Below are 20,244 nucleotides of genomic sequence, written 5' to 3' on the forward strand. Positions count from 1 at the left end.
AGCTTAAATGACCCACTACTATGAAACAACCAATAGGAAAATCAGCAAGTCTACCTTGCGACAAGTATATCCGTCACAAGTTTGTGACGGGTCAAGTATTACCCATGTGGGTAGATAAGACAAAACAGATTGCTACTTCCTAAACACTCTGCTTTTATCTTATTTACCCTATATAGACAATATTTGACCCATTATAAACTTGCGACAAATATGCCTGTAATAAATGAGAATTTGTGTAGGAAAATAGTGGTCCAGTGTGTATTATTCAAGTTTTGATTTATTTTTTACCTTTCTACTTTTCTAGTTAGTACTCCGTATAAATGTAAATTAAACTAGTGGAGTACTTTGATAGCTCAAAATTATTGTACCTTAAAATAGAACGTGACAAAGTTAAGCTAATAGCTTAAAATACCCATATCCAATCCACTATTGAAAAATCTGAGTCATATCCAAACTCGATCTAATCAAATTTTTTATATAGTCAAATCAAGCTTCAGATTGAGTTTTGGATTATATGATGGATCAGGTATGTATTTGAAAAAGGTATGGACCTACAAAAAAAGTATAATGAACCGGATATGAATGTTAAAGTTTTGGATATGGATGGGTTTGGATATAAATTGATGATCCAATAAGTAAATGGATCAGATTTAGATCTCGTAAAACCCGTTCCAACCCGATCTATTGCCAAACTTACCATTGAACTTACTCTTAAGCCTCATTTGGTTGCCACACGGAAATTAATTTCACATGATTTTACAATATACATTAATTGGCCAATTCATGTGAATTGTCTAAAACTCGTTTGGCTGACATCGAATTAACACAGGAGTTTCCAATTACATAGGAGAGGCTAGGTAATTAAACTCCTACATCAAAGAGGAGTTGGAAATTCATGGGAAAAAAAGAAAATCCCATAATTTAGGGTAACAAAACATCCCAAAATTTTCAAATCATGAGATTTTTCTATTCACCTATTTTTATGACGCGAATAAAAAAAGAGTAAGTGGATTATACATCTGATCAGGGGCGAACCCAGAAATAAAATTTAGGGGTAGCGAATTTTTCTGATGTTGTTTGCATATTTAAAAAAAATTGGAGTAATAAAAGTCGATAATCTGAATCATTTTCTGGGAATTTGGGGTAGCGAGTGCTACCCTTTGCTACTATGTAGGTTCCCCCCTGCATCTGATGTAGAACTACATCAGATTAGTATAATTTTTGAGCATTAAAATAAAGTTTTTGAGTTTTAATTTAAAAAATTTGAGTTTTATTATAAAGTTTTTGATGGATCAGGTATGTATTTGAAAAGAGTATTATGGACTTACAAAAAAATATAATAAATCGGATATGAATTTTAAAGTTTTGAATATGGATGGGTTTGGATATAAATTAGTAATCCAATAAATAAATGGATCAAGTTTGAGTCTTGCAAAATTCGATCCAATCCGATCTATTGCCAAACTTACTACCATTGAACTTACTCTTAGATTATTTGTGAATAAAAAAACAAGTGAGTAGTGTTAATTATAGTTGACCAACACGACTCGACGAACCATAAATTCACAAGACTACTAACAACTCAACTTAAGTTATAATCCCAATTGTTGAGTATAATCATATTAATCAACGCACGTATTATTCACTAATCTCTAATTACTCCATAATTCCTAACTCTTTGATCCGGCATTGACAAAATGTGGACAATGTTCGGGGAAATAGTCGAAAACAAACCCGCATACAGGGGTCACAGCCTCATGGGGTTCCTCATAGGTATACCGATCCCTTTGGTATGCATATGGCTATGGACACGGCTTAGTACCGGTCCCGGTTGCGAAACTTACATTAACAAACCCATCCTCGTCTTCGGAATTCTAATTCTCGTCTTCTCCATCTGCGGCTGTTGTGCTCAGGAACCTTCGTCAACAAATTGTTGTTGTCGCGAAAGTATGGCTTTCATACTGTTTTGTGCTTTTTTAGGCTACGGGATTTTCATCCTTGCAGTCAGTAGCTCAGGCGGCGGTCGTTTACCACCGCCTGGAGTAGGTTTCCAGGACTATGTCCTGGAAGACTACTCCCATTGGTTACAAAAACGGGTTAATAACACCCCGCATTGGGACCACCTTAAAAGATGCCTTGTGAAAAAGAACGTTTGCCATAAGTTTTTTAACGAGTATGTCAATGATTCGCAATATCAGTTCTTTGCTCGGCATTTGTCTTCTATTGAGGTAACCTTCATTCTTTTTACACAAATACTTATGTAGCGCGGTCTTGCACAAATTTATTATAGAACAAATTCTTTTAATAATTACTTTTAGATATGTTTTACATTATATTGTAGAAAACGGCCTTACACATGACTAACATGTCCTTTTAAGCCTTATAAACCTAACTAAAGTTGACCCTTGTATGTATACGTTGAACATATTTCATGCAGGGATGAAGGTAGGGTAAAATAGTAACCGGGACCGATTTGTATTTCGTCCATGTCTATTAGGATTTTTAAATAAATTTTTCGATGTTTATTAGGATTTTTAAATTAGATTATTTACAGAACATACAAATTAATCTATATTTTTATTTAATTAATGAATTATAACGTTGGCTTTTTTTTTTTCTTTAACAAACGTACTCCATAATTTATACTCGTAGAGCGCTTTTCTTTATCTATATACGATGAAACAAATCGAACTCAGGATAATTAAAAAAATCCACATTTTTGGTTTGTTGTAAATCGTCAGGATTCGAGTCAGGTACGACCATTAATCGATATTAGAAATTAATCGATATGTTTCAAGCTTAGCTTATACCATTAATAATGCATAAATAGGATTATACATCCAGTTGTACCATAATCATTATAAAACCAAGGTATATAAGAATCCGAGCTTATATGTATTTTTTCAGAGCTAATTCAAAGTTCATGTTTTTGATTTGTAAATGGATGAGTTCAATACTTTCTAATAAAGCTCATATTATTTAACATAAAGCTCGGATACTTTATCACAAAGCTCATATTCTACACCGTACAACATATACAACTGTTTGTATAATCCATGAATTGTTAACATTTAACAATATGCATGTTTTATAAATTCCGGAACCCTAACTACAAATCGATCTGTTACTTACTATCTTTCGACTAAATTTATTAACAGTCGGGATGCTGCAAGCCACCAACAACTTGTAATTTCAACTACACAAGTCCAGCAAAGTGGACAAACCCTACCGATGGAACTAACAAGACCACCGTGGATTATTGTGACGACTGGAACGAAGATCCTAACATACGGTGCTTCGATTGTCAATCATGTAAGGCGGGATTTGCCAACGACGTAAAAAGTAATTGGGTTATCGTAGGCATTGTTGTTATAATGGTTTTTAGCTTAATCCTCTTTGTTTCTCCATGTGCTTCTTGTAAAGGAGGGTTTTACACTGCATGCATTATGAATATTGTTGCCCGTATTTTGGGTAACTCACTTGAAAAGCAACTCGGCAAGATGGGTATGTTTGATAGTGATTAGGGGTGTAGTCGAGTCGATCTGATCTAAATGAGTTGTTTGGTTACGGTTTGGGGTGTAATCGACTCGTAGGATTGTAGGGTACTTGGGTGTATCACAAGCTTGCTTGGTACTAAATGAAATAATACTCCCTTTTAGTTCTTTTTTTTTTTTTTTTTGGGTGTTGAAAGAGCTAGAGGTGTACACTAGGTTGGGCCGGGCTGGACTGGGCTGGGTTGGGTTGTCACTTTGTGGCCCAGGTCCAACACTAAAAAGGGGTCGGGCTGGGCTCTATAATGTTTGGCCCGGGCTCAGTGTTTTTTGCGGGCCAAGTCGGGAATTTGAGGCATTGGCCCGGCCCGGGTAGAGGGGAGGGCTGGGCTAGAAAAAACCGGTCCACTGATGCGGGTTGGGCCGAGCTGGCCCGCACCGTTGAATAGCTCTGGAGGGAGCGAACGATTTTGATGTTGACATGATTTGAACTCAGATCATGACTATCACCTCTCCTCTCATGACAGATCAAGCTACTTGACATCTGCGTAATGAAATTGTATAGCTCAACGCTCCAAAAGAATATTGATTTCTTTTGACAAAAGTTCCGAATTATTTACACTCAGTAATCTTGTAATATAGGGAATACTCGTGAAATGAGATTTAAAAAAAAATGAGAATTTTTTTGGGCTTTTTATTGGGTTAGTCTTATGGTAAGAGATCGTTCTATACAACAATTTATGAATTACCAAATTGACAATTTGGTCCAGCCCATAAGCTTATGACCCAAACTCAGACAACTTTTGTTACAACGGCCCAAGTCCATTCCTAAACTATTTTTATTCATCTCAGCTCCTAACGTTTCAGTTTACCGCTGATGGGTTAGAGGTCCGCTAACCCATCGGCTTCAAATCTTAGTTCGGCTAACTTGTTAGGGCAGTAAAGTTGCTGACTTTAATTAATATAATTTGACCTTTTTTACCCTGTAATTTGTGGTGGATCTAGGAGGGGCTGGCAGGGGCCATCAGTCCCCTGGTAGACAGGACTTTCATAGTTTTTAATTAAATTTTTTGAAATTTTTTTAAGTATATCTTATAAAATTATCCATTCGCCCCTTTAAAAATTTTCGCTACTGATTGAGGTAATGTTATTATTGTTGTATTGGGTCGGATTAATTCAAGTCGTAGTAGTTGTTTGTACAAGTGCACTGCATGTACATATATCCTGGAGTATTGTACCTTGTCCTTTTGTTTAGAGTACTTATTAACAACATGATGATACATTGATTTTGATGTATGGTAGCGGTGGAGCCATTCTTCATGCCAGAAACACCAATGCTGTCTGATATTATCTTCAATACTTCCACCCCCACCTGTTTTTCTGCTTTACCAACTTGGCCAATCTACTCTCTTGCATGAAGTCCATTTATTTCACACGTGCCGCCGTAAACAGTAGTGAAACGAGGAAGAGCTAGTTAAAAAGTAGGGGTGTTCAGAATAAACCGAACCGCAATAACCGAACCGTAAAACCGAAAAACCGTCCATTTTTAAGGTTCGATTAATCGAACCGTTTCGACAAAGCGGTTCGTTGAACCGAACCGTTAACTTTATTATGGAAAAAGTTTGGTTAAGGTTCGCAATTTTAGATAACCGGTTAACCACGAACCGAACCGTTTCACAAAAAAGTAAGCAAAAAACTAAAATATTATATAAAAAACTGTTCTTTCGTTTAATTTTCTTAGTGTATCCAAATTTAAAATTTCTTAAATTGATTAATGCTAAAGTTTAGCTTATTAACTTTATTGTTGGGTATAATATATAATGAAATTTTAATTAAACTATTAGAAAAAAATAACGAAAACTGAACAAAAAAGTAATATAGAACGACTATCGGTTAACCGGTAACCGAACCGCTAATAACCGTTTAAAGTGGTTAACCGAACCGTTTATAACCGTTTCTAACGGTGCGGTTTAGGTTCGTAGTTTTGCCGAACCGAACCGTGTGCGAACCGAATTAAATTAGAGGTTCGGTGAACCGAACCACGAATGAACACCCCTATTAAAAAGTGTTAATGCTGCGTTGATAAAGAGTTAAATTAATTTACTCCGTAATTGATCTTAATTTTTACTACTTATCTAATACTCGGTACCTGGATCTTAACTCTAATCCAACAATTAAAGATTAATAAATAAGAACAAAAGTTAAATCAAAATTCAAGTGAAAACTTTTGAGCTCGTCTTACAGAGTCGAGAACCTTCTAAAATTTATTTTAGATGTATACTAATGAAAACTTTCAAGACGATTAGAAAACAAATAACTTCAAACTAAAGTATAAAAGACATTGAATATAATGATAGGGGTTGTGGCATGTGGGACTATTATCACCAAAATTGGTTGATGGTAATTGGTATAACCTTTGCGAAGATGAAATTTAGTGTTTTTTCCGAAAAAAAGATAATCTAAATAGTAAATTCGAAATAGACCTTTGAAATTGGATACGAAATCTTCCTCACAATCTTCATTGTAGAACATCTAACCTCCCTTAAATTTAGAATCCACTAAAATAGAGATTGAGATAAACCAGGTAAAATACATTAAACAATTAAATTCAACAAACCTAGGACCCTACAAACCATTCCACGATTCGATATTATCATTAAAATATTTTATTCCAATTATGTCAAAACTATCTTTATATGAGTCGATCTCTAACGGTCATATTCATCTTAACTTTAAAAGAGGTTAACGGTAAGTACTGCTACCTCATACCTAGGTAGCATGGACACTTCTCTTAATCAGCCGTCCCGTGTCCGACACCGTGTCGGACACCGACACTCCTCGGACACACGGCAAAACGTGTCAGACACCTATAAAGCCGTGTCTAACTTTCTACATTTATTCGGGCACGTGTCCGACGCGTGTCCATTATATTTGGACATCATTTGGAGTGAATGATGTTCTTTAAATGAGAAATGAGTTGTCAAAAGAGATAGATTAGAAGATGCGTTTGGATGGTAAATGAAAATGAGTGATAATTAAGGGCAAGTTTTACCTTCACTTATTTAAATTTAATATCAAATAATTTTATAAAAACAAAATCGAACGTTTATAATTATAAAATATATATTTTATTAAATTTACGTGTCCCGTGTCCTAAATTTTATGGGATGTCGTGTCACATGTTCGTGTCAGTGTCCGTTTTGGTGCTACCTAGCCTCATACATAGATGAAACGAGTTTATTGTCATTTTGTAGACATTTTTTTACCCCGTTTATCAATAAAACCCGTTTTATATTTAGGACAGACAAGACCCGTCTTAAATAAAGATTTGAGACTTTATACCATATACACCTACCAACTTGCAATTTCATTTATTTCAAATTTGTCCCACCATCCTTTCAATACTATTAATCATCTAAATAACGTTACAAAATCCCCAATAACATTCTTCATCAAAAAAATCAAAAAATTTTAAAAATCAATTAAAAATCAAAAAAAAAAATGATGAACAAACCACATGCAATTCTAGTTGCATACCCAACACAAGGGCACGTAAATCCAATGGTCCAATTAGCCATAAAACTAGCCTCAAAAGGCTTCTCATTAACCTTTATAAATACCGAATCGATTCACAAACAAATAATCTCGTCTAACCCGACCCGTGACACGTCCCACATTTTCTCGGGGGCGGTCAACGGGTCAATTTCTGATTTTGAATACGTAACCGTGTCGGATGGGTTACCTTTGGAATATGATAGGTCTCTTAATTTGGATCATTGGATCGGGGCTATGATGCATACGTACCCGGCCCATGTTGAGGCCGCGGTCGCTAAGGTCGTTAAATTGAAACCGTTTACGTGTTGTTTGGTTGCGGATAGTTATTCGGTTTGGGCTTCGAATGTTGCTAAAAAATACGGGATTTTTTACGTGTCGTTATGGACCGAGGCGGCTTTGGTGCTTGATATTTATCTTCATTATCATTTGCTTAAGGAGAATGCTCATGTTGCTCCAGGTATTAATTCGAATTTATAGTTTATATATTCGGTTTGTTTTTTATCGAGTATCGAGTAATGTGTGTAAATACAGTGGCGGAATTAGGATTTGTAGTTAGGAAGACGAGAAATTATAAAGGGTGTCTTATAAGACTTGATTGAAAAGCGGTTTTATATTAATTTGAATTGATAGTTTATATTTTCGGTTTGTTTTGTATCGAGTATCGAGTAATGTGTGTAAATACAGTGGCGGAATCAGGATTTGTACTTAGGAAGACGGAAAATTATAAAGGGTGTCTTATAAGACTTGATTGAAAAGCGGTTTTACAATAATTCGAATTAATAATTTATATTTTCGGTTTGTTTTGTATGAGTATCGAGTAATGTGTGTAAATACAGTGGCTGAATTAGGATTTGAAATTAAACAAACGGATTTTTTATAAGGGCGTCTTAATGTCTTATAAGACTTGATTGAAAAGCGGTTTTACAATAATTAGAATTGATAATTTATATTTTCGGTTTGTTTTTTATTGAGTATCGAGTAATGTGTGGTAAATACAGTGGCGGAATTAGGATTTGAAGTTAAACAGACGGATTTTTTTATAAGGGCGTCTTAATGTCTTATAAGACTTGATTGAAAAGCGGTTTTACAATAATTTGAATTGATAATTTATATTTTTGATTTGTTTTGTATCGAGTATCGAGTAATGCGTGTGAATACCGTGGCGGAATTAGGATTTGTAGTTAGGGAGACGGAATTTTTTTAAAAGGGAGGTTTGTAAGACTTGATTAAAAGGCGGTTTCACAATATATGGTGGTGATCAATAATGTATAAAACTGCTTTATAAGAGATCTTTATGCAAACATTATATGGAGTAAAACTAGTCTTGGCATTTTGCAAGAATTGATTAAAATAAATCTTGTTTTGAGAGCAATCAAATTGAAAATACAATTAATAACTACTTCTTCCGATCCACACTAACGGTAACATGGATCCACAACAATGGTAATGTACTCCCTCCAATTTACACCAATGGTAACTTGAACCTACGTTTCTCCTCACAAAATGTAGATCTATGTAACAATTGGTGTGGATTGGAAAGGGTACATTACACATTTATAGAAAAAAGAGAAAAATATAAAAGAGTGATTGTTTAGATGGTTTCCAATTGAATAAGTATAGTTCTTAGCTTAGTGGTTAATACTTGTATATACTTCTTCTGTTCCAATTGATAGTTATTTAACGTTTTTCTTTTACGCCGGAGAACATTGGTAAGTACTAAAAGTAATAAAAATTGACTGAGACGGAGGAGTATATCCTATAACAAAGCGTCTTGCTTGTGACGGGCTAATCCCGTCACAAGCTGAAGACCTCTCACAAAAAGGGAGAGAGGATAAGGTGGGGCACCCCCATGTGCTTCCCACTCACCTCTCAATGGGTATTTTGTGAGAGGAAACGGTATCCGTCACAAGCTTGTGACGGATATTGTCCGTCTTCAATGAGATTTTGTGATCCTATAAATAATAGTCAATAGGTTATACACTTATACACAACTTATAAAATAAGACGATTCATGTAAAAAATCCTTTTGTATAACAAACAACTCATCTACTTCTATTATTAAAGGAGTGGTTTTTATGGAATTAACCGTCTCATAATATGAGAGACTCTTACCGAGTACAATAACTATTGCATTATGAATCGTTTTTTAAAATAATATTGAAAAATAAAATATTTATCATTTTGGGTCGGAAACAAAAATATTTGTCAAATTGAGGTCCAACTAGGTTTGGACAATCCCAAACCAAAAGACAAACCTATTTCTCATTTTAAGCCCAACCCTATTCATAACTTTCTGGTCACTTTTCCTCCCACCATGAGCAGCGCCACCTGCTCTGTCACACCATTTGCCCGACACTAGGCAAGTCATAAATCAACCACCGTGGCGACCACCGCACGGTTTTTCATCTCCATCTCCTTCGCACGCCGCAACCGAGTTTGAACCACCACAACCACGAGTCCACTCCACACGACCTGACCTCCTCCAATCCGCCACCTACACCCCCACTTATTGACCCCACCTTTACCATCTAACCGCAGGACCCACACGCGCCACACGTGACCGAGCTTCAGAGGACGACGACGTTTTGCCGTGGCGGGTTTGGAAGGAGGCAAAGAGATGAATTGGAGATAAAGAGAAGGTGAAGAAGGTGACGTGGGAGGAGAGGGTACAAAGGTCGGACCCGTCGGACCAGCGGAGGGTGAGAAGTTGTGGGTGACGTGGTGGGGTGACTGGGTGAGCAGTTGTGGGTGACGTGGTGTGATGAGAGGAGTTGTGGTGACTGGTGACGGAATATGAATTGGGGTGTGAAATGAGGAGTACAAATTGGGTTTGGTTTGGGATTGTCCAATCCTAGTTGGACCCCAAATTGATAAATATTTTTATTTCCGACCCAAAATGATAAATATTTTATTTTTCAACATTATTTTAAAAAACGATTCTTGATAGTTGATCCAAAAGCAAGATGCGCATAAATGCACAATGTCTCAATACATTGTCTCAGCACAAATATTACTATACAACTGGTTGTATAATAAGCATTGTACAACCATATACATTAATCCGAGCTTATATGCAATTTTATCGAGTTTTGTAAGAGTTTATTTTTTTATGTTTAAGTGTGTGAATTCAAAAACTTTAAAGTATAGCTCAGATTCTTTTTAATAAAACTCGAAAACTTTAGTACACAGCTCGGATTCTACACCATACAACCGTATACAACTGGTTGTATAATCTACTAATTGTTGTCTCAGTGGGTCAATAATTATTTTTGACAATACAGATTATAGAATAAAATCGTCTTACAGTATAAAACAATCCTTTAATATACATATTTTTATAGATTAAAACACCGTCTTACAATGTATAACACAGGTACACGAAGGGACATAATCGATTACATACCGGGAGTAAAATCGTTGAAAACGACGGATCTAATGTCGTATTTACAAGAAGACGATATGACAAGTATATCTCACCAATCTATATTTGGTGCAATTGATGATTTTAGTCAAGCTGATTTTATACTAAGCAATACAGTCCAGGAACTCGAACCTGACACGACTAAAGCCATCCAGGCTAAAATCCCATTTTACACAATTGGGCCGTTATTTCCACGTGGGGTCACTAAACGGCCCGTGGCCACGAGCTTATGGGCCGAATCGGATTGTACCCAATGGCTAGACACTAAGCCCAATGGGTCAGTTTTGTATGTTTCCTTTGGAAGTTATGCTCATATTAGCAAAGATGAGCTTGTGGAAATTGCTAATGGGATTAAATTAAGTGGTGTGAATTTTCTTTGGGTGATCCGACCCGATATGGTGAGCTCCGATGACCCGGATCCATTACCACTTGAGTTCAAGAACGAGGTTCGTGATCGAGCGATTATAGTTATGTGGACTAATCAACTTACGGTCTTGTCTCATCCGGCTATAGGAGGGTTTCTGACGCATTGTGGTTGGAACTCGACTATTGAAAGTGTATGGCACGGAGTACCGTTACTTTGTTTTCCGTTATTAACCGATCAATTTACAAATCGGAAACTAATTGTCGATGATTGGAAGGTCGGGTACTATTTATGTGACGAGAAACCGGTTAAAAAGGAGGAAGTATCACAAAAGATCGAACTCCTAATGCGAGAGTCGATGGGTGCTAGGCTTAAGAAAAATATTAAGGATGCCAAGCAAATATTGGAGAAAGCCGTAACAATTGATGGATCGTCCGAGCAAAATTTTGATGATTTCATTAAGGATTTGAAAATCGGTGTTGAGAAGAAATTAAGTTTATCATTCGATTGCTAGAGAACTACAAATTTGTGTGTCGATTATGGTTACGACTTGTATGACTATGACCGTGTTTTCTTGTTTGAATCACGAGAGATTTAAAGGCGCTACTATTAGTTTTATGGTTAAGAAATTGTATAACGAACTCAAGTTCAATAATATTTTGCTCGTAGAATAGCTACCAACCTGTTGTAGATAGTTCTATGAAAAATTGTTTCAAGAACAAGAATTAACGAAATCCATAACTCGGCGATTAATAAATAATACTCGAGGATGGTTAAAATGTCGGTAGCAAAATGTATTGCATCTTCAAGATGAAAAAGGTAAATAAATAAATGAGGCGATGAGAATAAAAAAAAAACTAGAAGGAATATCGATGTATACAAAGAATACGAGACTATACACACCAAAATTACGTAAATTAGCGATTCTAGGGTTAAAAGTGAGGAAGTTAACCTAAAGATTAGTATTTTTCAGCAAAATTTGAGTAGATTTCTATGGTGCCATTAGATGTTCGATTGTATATGAAAGCGATTGAGCCAAATCGGCTTTGAGTAACATTGTTTGTAGCGTTTTCATCACATTGTAGTCTGGATCAAGCTTCCGCTGCCAACCCTGCAATTTCATAAAACCTCGGTGAAACCAACATATGAATCATATGATTGAATGAAATAATACATAAATATTTGGGTTGGCTTCATGTATAAGATCGTCTTATATAAGACTATTTTTTTTTCACATCCCGAAACAAGAAAGAAAACATGTTTCTGACGTATAAGCAAAAAATTAAATTTAAAATTACGTTTTCATACTTATTTCTTGTATATTTTAGTTAAAAGTAAACGAATGGACGATGTTTTCAAGGAGTTACCTCAAGGACGAGGGTTGTAACGATTACAGTGCATACATTGCCGTCAATGTTCACCTTGTGACGTCTAACTTGCTCCAATAACTGTTGCATAGCATCTGCAGGATGAACCAAGTCCCCTTCTTGAGTTGCCCAGAAATCGAAAGATTTTTTAACCTCCTGCACGTTACTTACAAACTTAAGTTCAATACAACGCACTGCGATACAACATTACCCTAGTGCCCCAAGGGCTCCAGCAATTACATTCACCAAACCTGAATGAAGGCCTGTGGATTAGGGCAATTCTGTTTCTTAGACATTTGGAGAGTGCACTCAGCTACAGTATGTCCATCACGGCGAGCAACAGCCTTGAAGAAATCCAGCAAGGTTACACGATCAGTCTTTGCCAGCTCAGCAGTCATTCCTACATCAATGAAGATGACATGTGGCTTTGATTTCGAGCTTAATTTCCTTTTGCCGTGTTTCATTCGGACAAGAATATTCCCGGGATGCATGTCTGCATGGATAAAGTTATCTACCTGAAAACCGTAAAAGACAGGATTTCAGACCTTCCATGGAATCATGGATAACTGAAAACAGGTGGTGGTGTCAAGCGTAATCAGAACTCTGGTAAGTGTGTATTGTGAATTACTGTAGATTTTACGAATTCATATTCTATTTACTATTTAGGGGTGGGCAACATTCGGTCCGTACCGGAAAAATGGACTGGTTCGGACCGGAATCTACCGGACCCGGACCGGAATTAAAAATTCTGGTCCGGTCCTGATCCACCATTTTTTAAGATTCCGGTTTCCGGTCCGGTCTTGGACCGGAATTTTTCGGTTCGGACCGAAAAGACCGGAATTATTTTTAGTTTATTTGTTTCCTTAATATATTAATTAAATTATATTGAAGGCCTACTTAATCCGGTCCAACCGGTCCGAATTTATGGACCGGAATTTGAAATGGTGGGTATGTAAAATTAATTCCGTTCCAACCGGTCCGGTCTTGGACCGGAATTTTTCAGGTCCGGTCTCGGTCCGGAATTTTTATAATCCGGTCCGGTTCCGGTCCGAGATTTTTGACGATTCCGGTTCCAGTCTGGACCTGTCCGGTTTTGGACCGGTGCCAGCCCTAGAAATCCTATTAGGCGACCTTAATGAAACCACTGACAGCATAAAAACTAAGAAAGAACGAGTATAAAAAAAGAACAGTAATGAAGCATAAATTACTTACAAGGAGCATCTTGAGAAGAGCATGAGTGCCAAGGTGCGCAAGTGCAGTTTTAAAGCGTTCATTCACATCAAGACCATCGACATAGTGTGTTACACTGTCCCCTTCCTCAAAAGTTTCAACCAAAACTGCAGGATGCACAAGCGGGTAAAGAGGCTTTGGGAAAGAAACATCCCTCCATCTCCGAAAATTATGTATAAAACGATTCAAATGAGCCGCTTCCCTGGCTAGGTCAACTTGAGACAACATGAAAACGGAAAATTGCTGGACACTTTCATCTAGTCTCAACCATTTCAATGCAGGAATAAATGTTGAAACTTTTGCAATTGCATTTATTATAGCAAAGTCCCTCCTGATTGATTCACCAACTCCTGGATGTCTAACCTTTACTGCAACTTCAATGGGTTTAATAGTTTCACGGGGATATCGATGTCGCACAACTGCTCGATGAACCTGTGCAATACTCCCTGAAGCAACAGGGTTTTCCTCAAATCTCTCAAAAATGTCAGTCAGCTTACGACCAAAGGCTTGCTCCACAGTGCGTTTTGTGTAAGCGAAACTGTGCTCTGGAGCTTTAGAGTGAAGCTTAGAAAGTTCAGTACACAAATCCGTTGGAAATAGATCAGGTCGAGTCGCTGCCCACTGACCCCACTTAATAAATGCTGGGCCTGCTTTTTCAAGGGTACCACGTAAAACCCGAAGCCAAAGAGTCCTATACTGAGGTCCAAAACTATCTGCAAATGGAGCCATGGCTACGCAAGGTGAGAATAAAACTGCCAGACAAACCGCTCTTTTCAACAAAATAAGAGCCTCAACTACATCGGAAAGCAACCTGCTTACAAAGGCACGCCCATCTTGTGCGTGGTTATAAACAGCATTCCTTGGGGGCACATAGTCTGACTCAGCAAATGCTTTTTTGGGTCGAGCTACTTCCCCATAAACCAAAGCACAAATGCCCGGTAACAAAATGTGAGATTTCGTGGAGGCAATGCTGAATGCTCGAGCAATACTTATCAACGGTAATGCTAATTTATGGGAAGATCGGATCTTCACAAGCCTTTCCCAAGCTTTTCGAGCATGATGTGTCATAGACATAGTGTTACTTCTATGCATAATTGAATAGTTCCTCGCAAAGACACTTTTGTAACGACATTCAAGATGTTTAAAGAGACCAACTCGAGTGCTTCCCCCATTATTTAGCCTGAATTGTATATATAGTCTGTATTTAGGTACAGGTTGCCTGACAACCGGATATGTCGTATAAGTTCTTAATCCTATACAGCTGCTATCCCGGCCTTTTAATATCAAATTAGCAGCTTTTCTTAGATTGCCAAGCAAGAACAGACTGCAATTCACAAATGTTCTCTTCCATGAGTATTACCACAGTCCACAACAATCATGTCCAACAGTCCAAGATATGCATCACAATTTTATCAGCTCAAAACCCGCAAACATATGATATAACCCAACTTATTCCATACACTCAAACCTAAAATTTCTCGAAAGCATAATCACACACACAATGTCTTAATCAGCTCAAAGCCTCAAAATATTGAAAAGTATGATAAAAATTCAAACTTTAAGCATTCAAATGAACCGGAAGACAATCTTAAAACTTGAGAAACAATTTATGTCATAAACAAAATACAACCACAAACATTGTACTCTCCGTCCCGGTCATTTATTGTCCTATTCCATTTTAGGCGTCACATTCAATTATTGTCCTTTCTAATTTAGGATTGCCTTTGATGAGCAATTTGATCTTTCACACTAAATTTGGTCCACTTGTCATCTTATAATTGGCCCCCTCCTCTTTCCTTGGTCTTTGTGCCAAAACCAAAGGACAACAATTGATCGGGACGGAGGGAGTACAATATAAACAATGTACATCAACTTATTCCTTACACTTAAACCTAAACTTTTTCGAAAGCGTAATCACATACTTCATGTCTTAATCAGCTCAAAACATTGAAAAACATGATAAATTCAAACTTTCAGCATTCAAATTAACCTAAAATCCTAAAAGCCCTCTTAAAACTTGTATCACAAAAGTTATCACCTCAGAGCTATCTATAGAAACACAAAACCACCCATATAGTCAAATGTGGAGCTAGGGAGCTAGCAGGAGCGCTCGCCCTCGCTAGAAGATGAAAATTTCGAAGTTTTTAGTTAAAAGTTTCGATTTTTTTTCCGAGTTTTAACTTTTATACTATTAACCATTCACTCCTCCGGAAATGTATTGCGCTAACTCGCTAAGTTCAAATCCTGGTTCCGCCACTTTATATACAAAATACAACCAAAAACATTGTAAAATCTAAACAATGTACATCACCCTAACAAAATCCCTCAATTTTTTGAACCCCAATTTAAATTCAATATCTCCAATTAATCTCAAACAACAAATCCCACCAAAAAGATTCAAACTTTATCAATACCCACATCATAAAAACGCAAAATACGAACAAAAAAAAAACATTAAAAAAAAAAAAAAAAAAACAGAAATTAATTATTGGGTATGATGATTAAAGAACAAACCTTGACATTGAAGGAATGATTTCAATGGAAGATGAACACTAAGGGAAGTAATATAATGTGTTTTGGAGCATCAAAACGACAGAGCTCAAGCTTTGGAGCTTCAATTGACATACTCCGTACGAATTACCATGAAAACACAAGAATAGGAGAGAAAATGAATTGTTTTCTTTTGCATTAGGCAAGCTATAAGAAATTAGGAATTATTGGGGAAATTTCTTGAAGAATAAGCCCAATTTTTATTTTGTTTTTTTTGGATTGGCCCATAAAATTGGGTTAGAAATTAAATTGGATTGTTGGCCAAGTTTTTTTTTGGACCTAGAATCATAGCCCATCAAAATCAACCAATTATTTAGAGGATAAATTTTTTTTTTTTGGAAAAATTAGAGTTGGTAAACGAGTCGGATTATTATCAGATTTATATTTTGAATGAATTTACAGACTCGATTATGAAATGTCTTAATTATTTAAATTGATTGATAATTATGTATCTTAATCAAAATGAAATCTATTTGTTTTTACCGTAAGATAAATTGACTTCTTTATTTCGTTTAATGTAAGATGTTGAATTACGACTATTTAGTTCGTATAAATGGTTGTTAATACCCATGAGCACTTAGATCAACTGGCAAGGGGTTGTTCTAGCTTAACCAGAGGTCTCGTGTTCGACCCCTGGGAATGCAGCAGTGTTAAAACTCACGAGGGAGGGCTTTACCGTCCTAGTGGTCCTACCCGGCTCGAATCCGGATTAAACCGGATTGTTTACACCAAAAAAAATAAATGGTTGTTAATCCCATTGACCTAGCTTGATAAACTCGATTTATGAGCTTTATAAATTCAATTTAAATTCAATTAAGTTTGTTTTTGTTTTTCGTTTCAGTTCGTGAATTATTATCAGATTGGTATTTTGAATGAATTTACACACTCGATTATGAAATGTCTTAATTATTTAAATTGATTGATTATTATGTATCTTAATCAAAATGAAATCTATTTGTTTTTACCGTAAGATAAAATGACTTCTTTATTTCGTTTAATGTAAGATGTTGAATTACAACTATTTAGTTCGTATAAATGGTTGTTAATCCCATTGACCTAGCTTGATAAACTCGATTTATGAGCTTTATAAATTCAATTTAAATTCAATTAAGTTTGTTTTTGTTTTTCGTTTCAGTTCGGTTCGGTTTGGGTTTACAAATTTAATTTAGGTCTCGTAGTTTTAAGTTTCAAAGAAAAGGTCCTAACTTGATTCAAAATTACCAAAAAATTATTCAAAAAAAAAAAAAAAAAAAAAAAATTTATTATGAAGTAAAACTCTGAGTTATATCCATGATAAATCTCAACCCTAAACAAACCTAAAAAGTTGTGTTAATATTTATGTCAAGACTATCAACCCAGTTACTTAACTAGGTTCCTATATATGTACAACAGTACAACCATTAACTTAATTAGAACTAGTTTAGCTCCCGTGCAATTTATGGAGTTTTAATTTTTTAAGTGTATTATATTTATGAAATTTAAATTAACTAATCTTTTTTTTTTACATTTCACATCGTTATATTTTGATTTGAAAAATCAAAGTCAAAATCGTATTAATCATGAAATGAGTATTTCAATGAAAGTTTTTCCTATTATCGAGAGATTAATGATGTTATTTTATAAAATTTTACTGATAATATATCTTTAGCCGCAACTTTTTATCATAGAAAATTAATGAATTTTTTTCGTATGATTCTTTAAACAAAAAAAATAGAATTCCTTTTTATATCACAAAAAGATTGGAGATAATTTTGTGTATGATGTAAAATACTAAATGACATAAATATATAAGTTTGAAAGATTATGTGTATTATAACCCACCATACTTATAGAATATGCTAAAAATAACAAACTTTATTTTAGGAAATATGTTTAGGCGGGAAAATTTATAGTTTCGCCTATTCATTTAGTAAATAGGGGATTGGATTCATATAATATTTCAAGATGCTAGCTCTAAATATATATGTTGTGTAAGACTATATTTTACATAAAACAAGCACAATAACAATAATCTTCAATTAGATTACTTGATAACGAGTATATAATATTTTTAATAACCTGTTATATTATATCGATGACACACTATTATCATTTAAAAAAACTAGGTTATCTACACAAAATTACAATTACAACAATCCATGTGTTGAGAATAATGGTTACTCACCTTTTAAGCATGATTAAATTAGATAGGTCTGTGTTACATAAATACTGTTGTTCAATACATAATTTTATATTTTAAAACATATTCTAAAATTCTAAACATACATAACAAAAGTAAATTCAAACGTAATAAGTAATAACTTGTCCTATCGAGTCTTTCTTAGAGACGTAAATAAAAGTTATGTTTCATCTTTTTAGAGTCTTTGGAATAAAGCTAAGAAAACAATAATTGATCTTTTTTTTATGCCGTCCTTTGAAATAAAAAGCCAAGGCAAAGAAAAAGACTGAGTCCAAAATCTTCAAAAAGGTGATCACAACTCATAACTTATGATTATTTGATGCCAAAACTTGGTCAAAATAACATCAAAATGATGAACCGTCACTTTACTAGCCAACGAAGTATATTTAGAGAAACAACAACATCCATGTACATTTGGTGCTTTTATAGCCACAAGCATAAGTGTATCATCGACAACAAAAACTCACAAAAGTTTAGAAGCAAACAAATAACACGAGGGAAATAGAAAATGGATACAAATATGAGTATCGTTACTGAGTTTTTGTATCGTCTTCTCATATTTAAACGTTCCTTAATATTTAAGTGACTTAGCCACGCATCGTTCCTTTTTACGTAGTTTATTTAGCTTTGTATTCGTTTATTTGTTTCTCCGATTTTATTTTCAACTTTAGATGTAATTTGGGCTATTCTTCACAAAAAAATATAAAATTAATCATATGTAAGAGCGTATTATCGAAATTCAATACATTATTAATATGGTTGAGGTAAATTAGAAAGGAAAGTGATTAATAAGGTGACATTGACCGGTAGTAATCTGATACCAAGTTTCTATATCACTCTCTCACACACAATATAACCCTGCTCCTATGCATTTGACGGAAAATACACACATGTGAAAGAGATTAGCATCAAAATTCAATTCAACTTCGTATCTAATAACTTAGTTTTGTTTTCAATTTAGAAATATGTTATTGATATAATATTTTTTTTTTGGGAAATTAAAATATTGATCAATGGGGAAACAATAAGTGCATATTAAGGCCACGACAAGTACATACTTTTGGGGCACAAATGCACAATTCAACGTTGGGCGGTCCAAAGACAAAAAATTGTGGGTTTTAGAGATAGGGACTCGATTACTATTGCATGCAAATAATTGACCCATATATATGTAATATTGCAATTACTACGCGCATTAATGAATTTATAGTCAAATTGTTATCCTTTTCATGACTTTCTAACGTTTTGTTTTTGCTCAATTTCACTCAACATCACTTGTCTTTTTTGTTATGCTTTCACATTTGAGTACTCTCATCACGACCACATAATTTCTCTTTTAATAAATAATCGCATTTAAATCAGCTGATGAGAGGTAGTTCAAACTTAACTAGAAGTCTCGGGTTCTAGTCCGAGAATACAATAGCGTTAAAAGCTCATGAGTGAAAGTTTTAGTGTCGTAGTGATCCTACCTGACTCTACCTGACTTGAATTAGGACTCAATCGGATGGTATATATACACAAAACCAAAAAAATAAAATACTTGTATGTGGCGGTTTGCAATCTTTTATGTACCGAAAAGCTCTCAAAAGTCGAAAAGTCATTGACATGGAGTAACTATTATATATCGATAATGTAATCTGTATACATTAAAACTAGATACGACTATATAAGTACCCCGTAACTCAGTTTCAATCATTTTTTCTACCTTTGACCAGAATACGTATAAACATATCACAAAAAGAAGGTGAACAATAAATGGAATTATATGTATGTGTGTTAACCATCCATGGTTTATAAAATAATTCAAATATTAACTTTATGTTATACAATTTGGACTAGTTCTAGAAAAGATAGGATCAAAGTGGAAATGGATAAAAGCAAAAGAGATTAAGACTTAAGAGAGTACTTGAAAGGATGAAATGGTCGGTTGATAGTCAAAGTAGAAGTAGGGTTAATTCTCCATTTTGAGAAAATGATTTAGATTAGATAGTCCTCAATAAGTAGTAATCACATGAAAAAAAATTGGATGATTGTGATTTGTGTTGCATGTCAACCGAAACTTTAATTATTCATGACGTCCATCATGC

The 20,244-nt window shown here is 35.1% G+C and overlaps 2 protein-coding genes across 2 annotated transcripts; one reads left to right on the forward strand and one right to left on the reverse strand.

Annotated features, from left to right (window-relative positions):
- Positions 1–6,867: 6,867 nt before the first annotated feature.
- Positions 6,868–11,512, forward strand: LOC141596023 (UDP-glycosyltransferase 86A1-like). The gene is made up of 2 exons (XM_074416019.1): positions 6,868–7,503; positions 10,420–11,512. The coding sequence occupies exons 1-2, from the start codon at positions 6,993–6,995 to the stop codon at positions 11,343–11,345; spliced, it is 1,437 nt and encodes a 478-aa protein (XP_074272120.1). The 5' UTR covers positions 6,868–6,992; the 3' UTR covers positions 11,346–11,512.
- Positions 11,513–11,601: 89 nt separating this feature from the next.
- Positions 11,602–16,130, reverse strand: LOC141596022 (uncharacterized). Its single transcript, XM_074416018.1, has 5 exons — positions 15,943–16,130; positions 13,411–14,752; positions 12,450–12,713; positions 12,199–12,354; positions 11,602–11,942 (listed from the first exon to the last, which is right to left on the reverse strand). The coding sequence occupies exons 1-5, from the start codon at positions 15,948–15,950 to the stop codon at positions 11,823–11,825; spliced, it is 1,890 nt and encodes a 629-aa protein (XP_074272119.1). The 5' UTR covers positions 15,951–16,130; the 3' UTR covers positions 11,602–11,822.
- Between the last annotated feature and the right edge of the window lie 4,114 nt (positions 16,131–20,244).

The sequence above is a fragment of the Silene latifolia genome, chromosome 8 (assembly GCF_048544455.1).
Source record: "Silene latifolia isolate original U9 population chromosome 8, ASM4854445v1, whole genome shotgun sequence".
Classification (NCBI taxonomy): Eukaryota; Viridiplantae; Streptophyta; class Magnoliopsida; order Caryophyllales; family Caryophyllaceae; genus Silene; species Silene latifolia.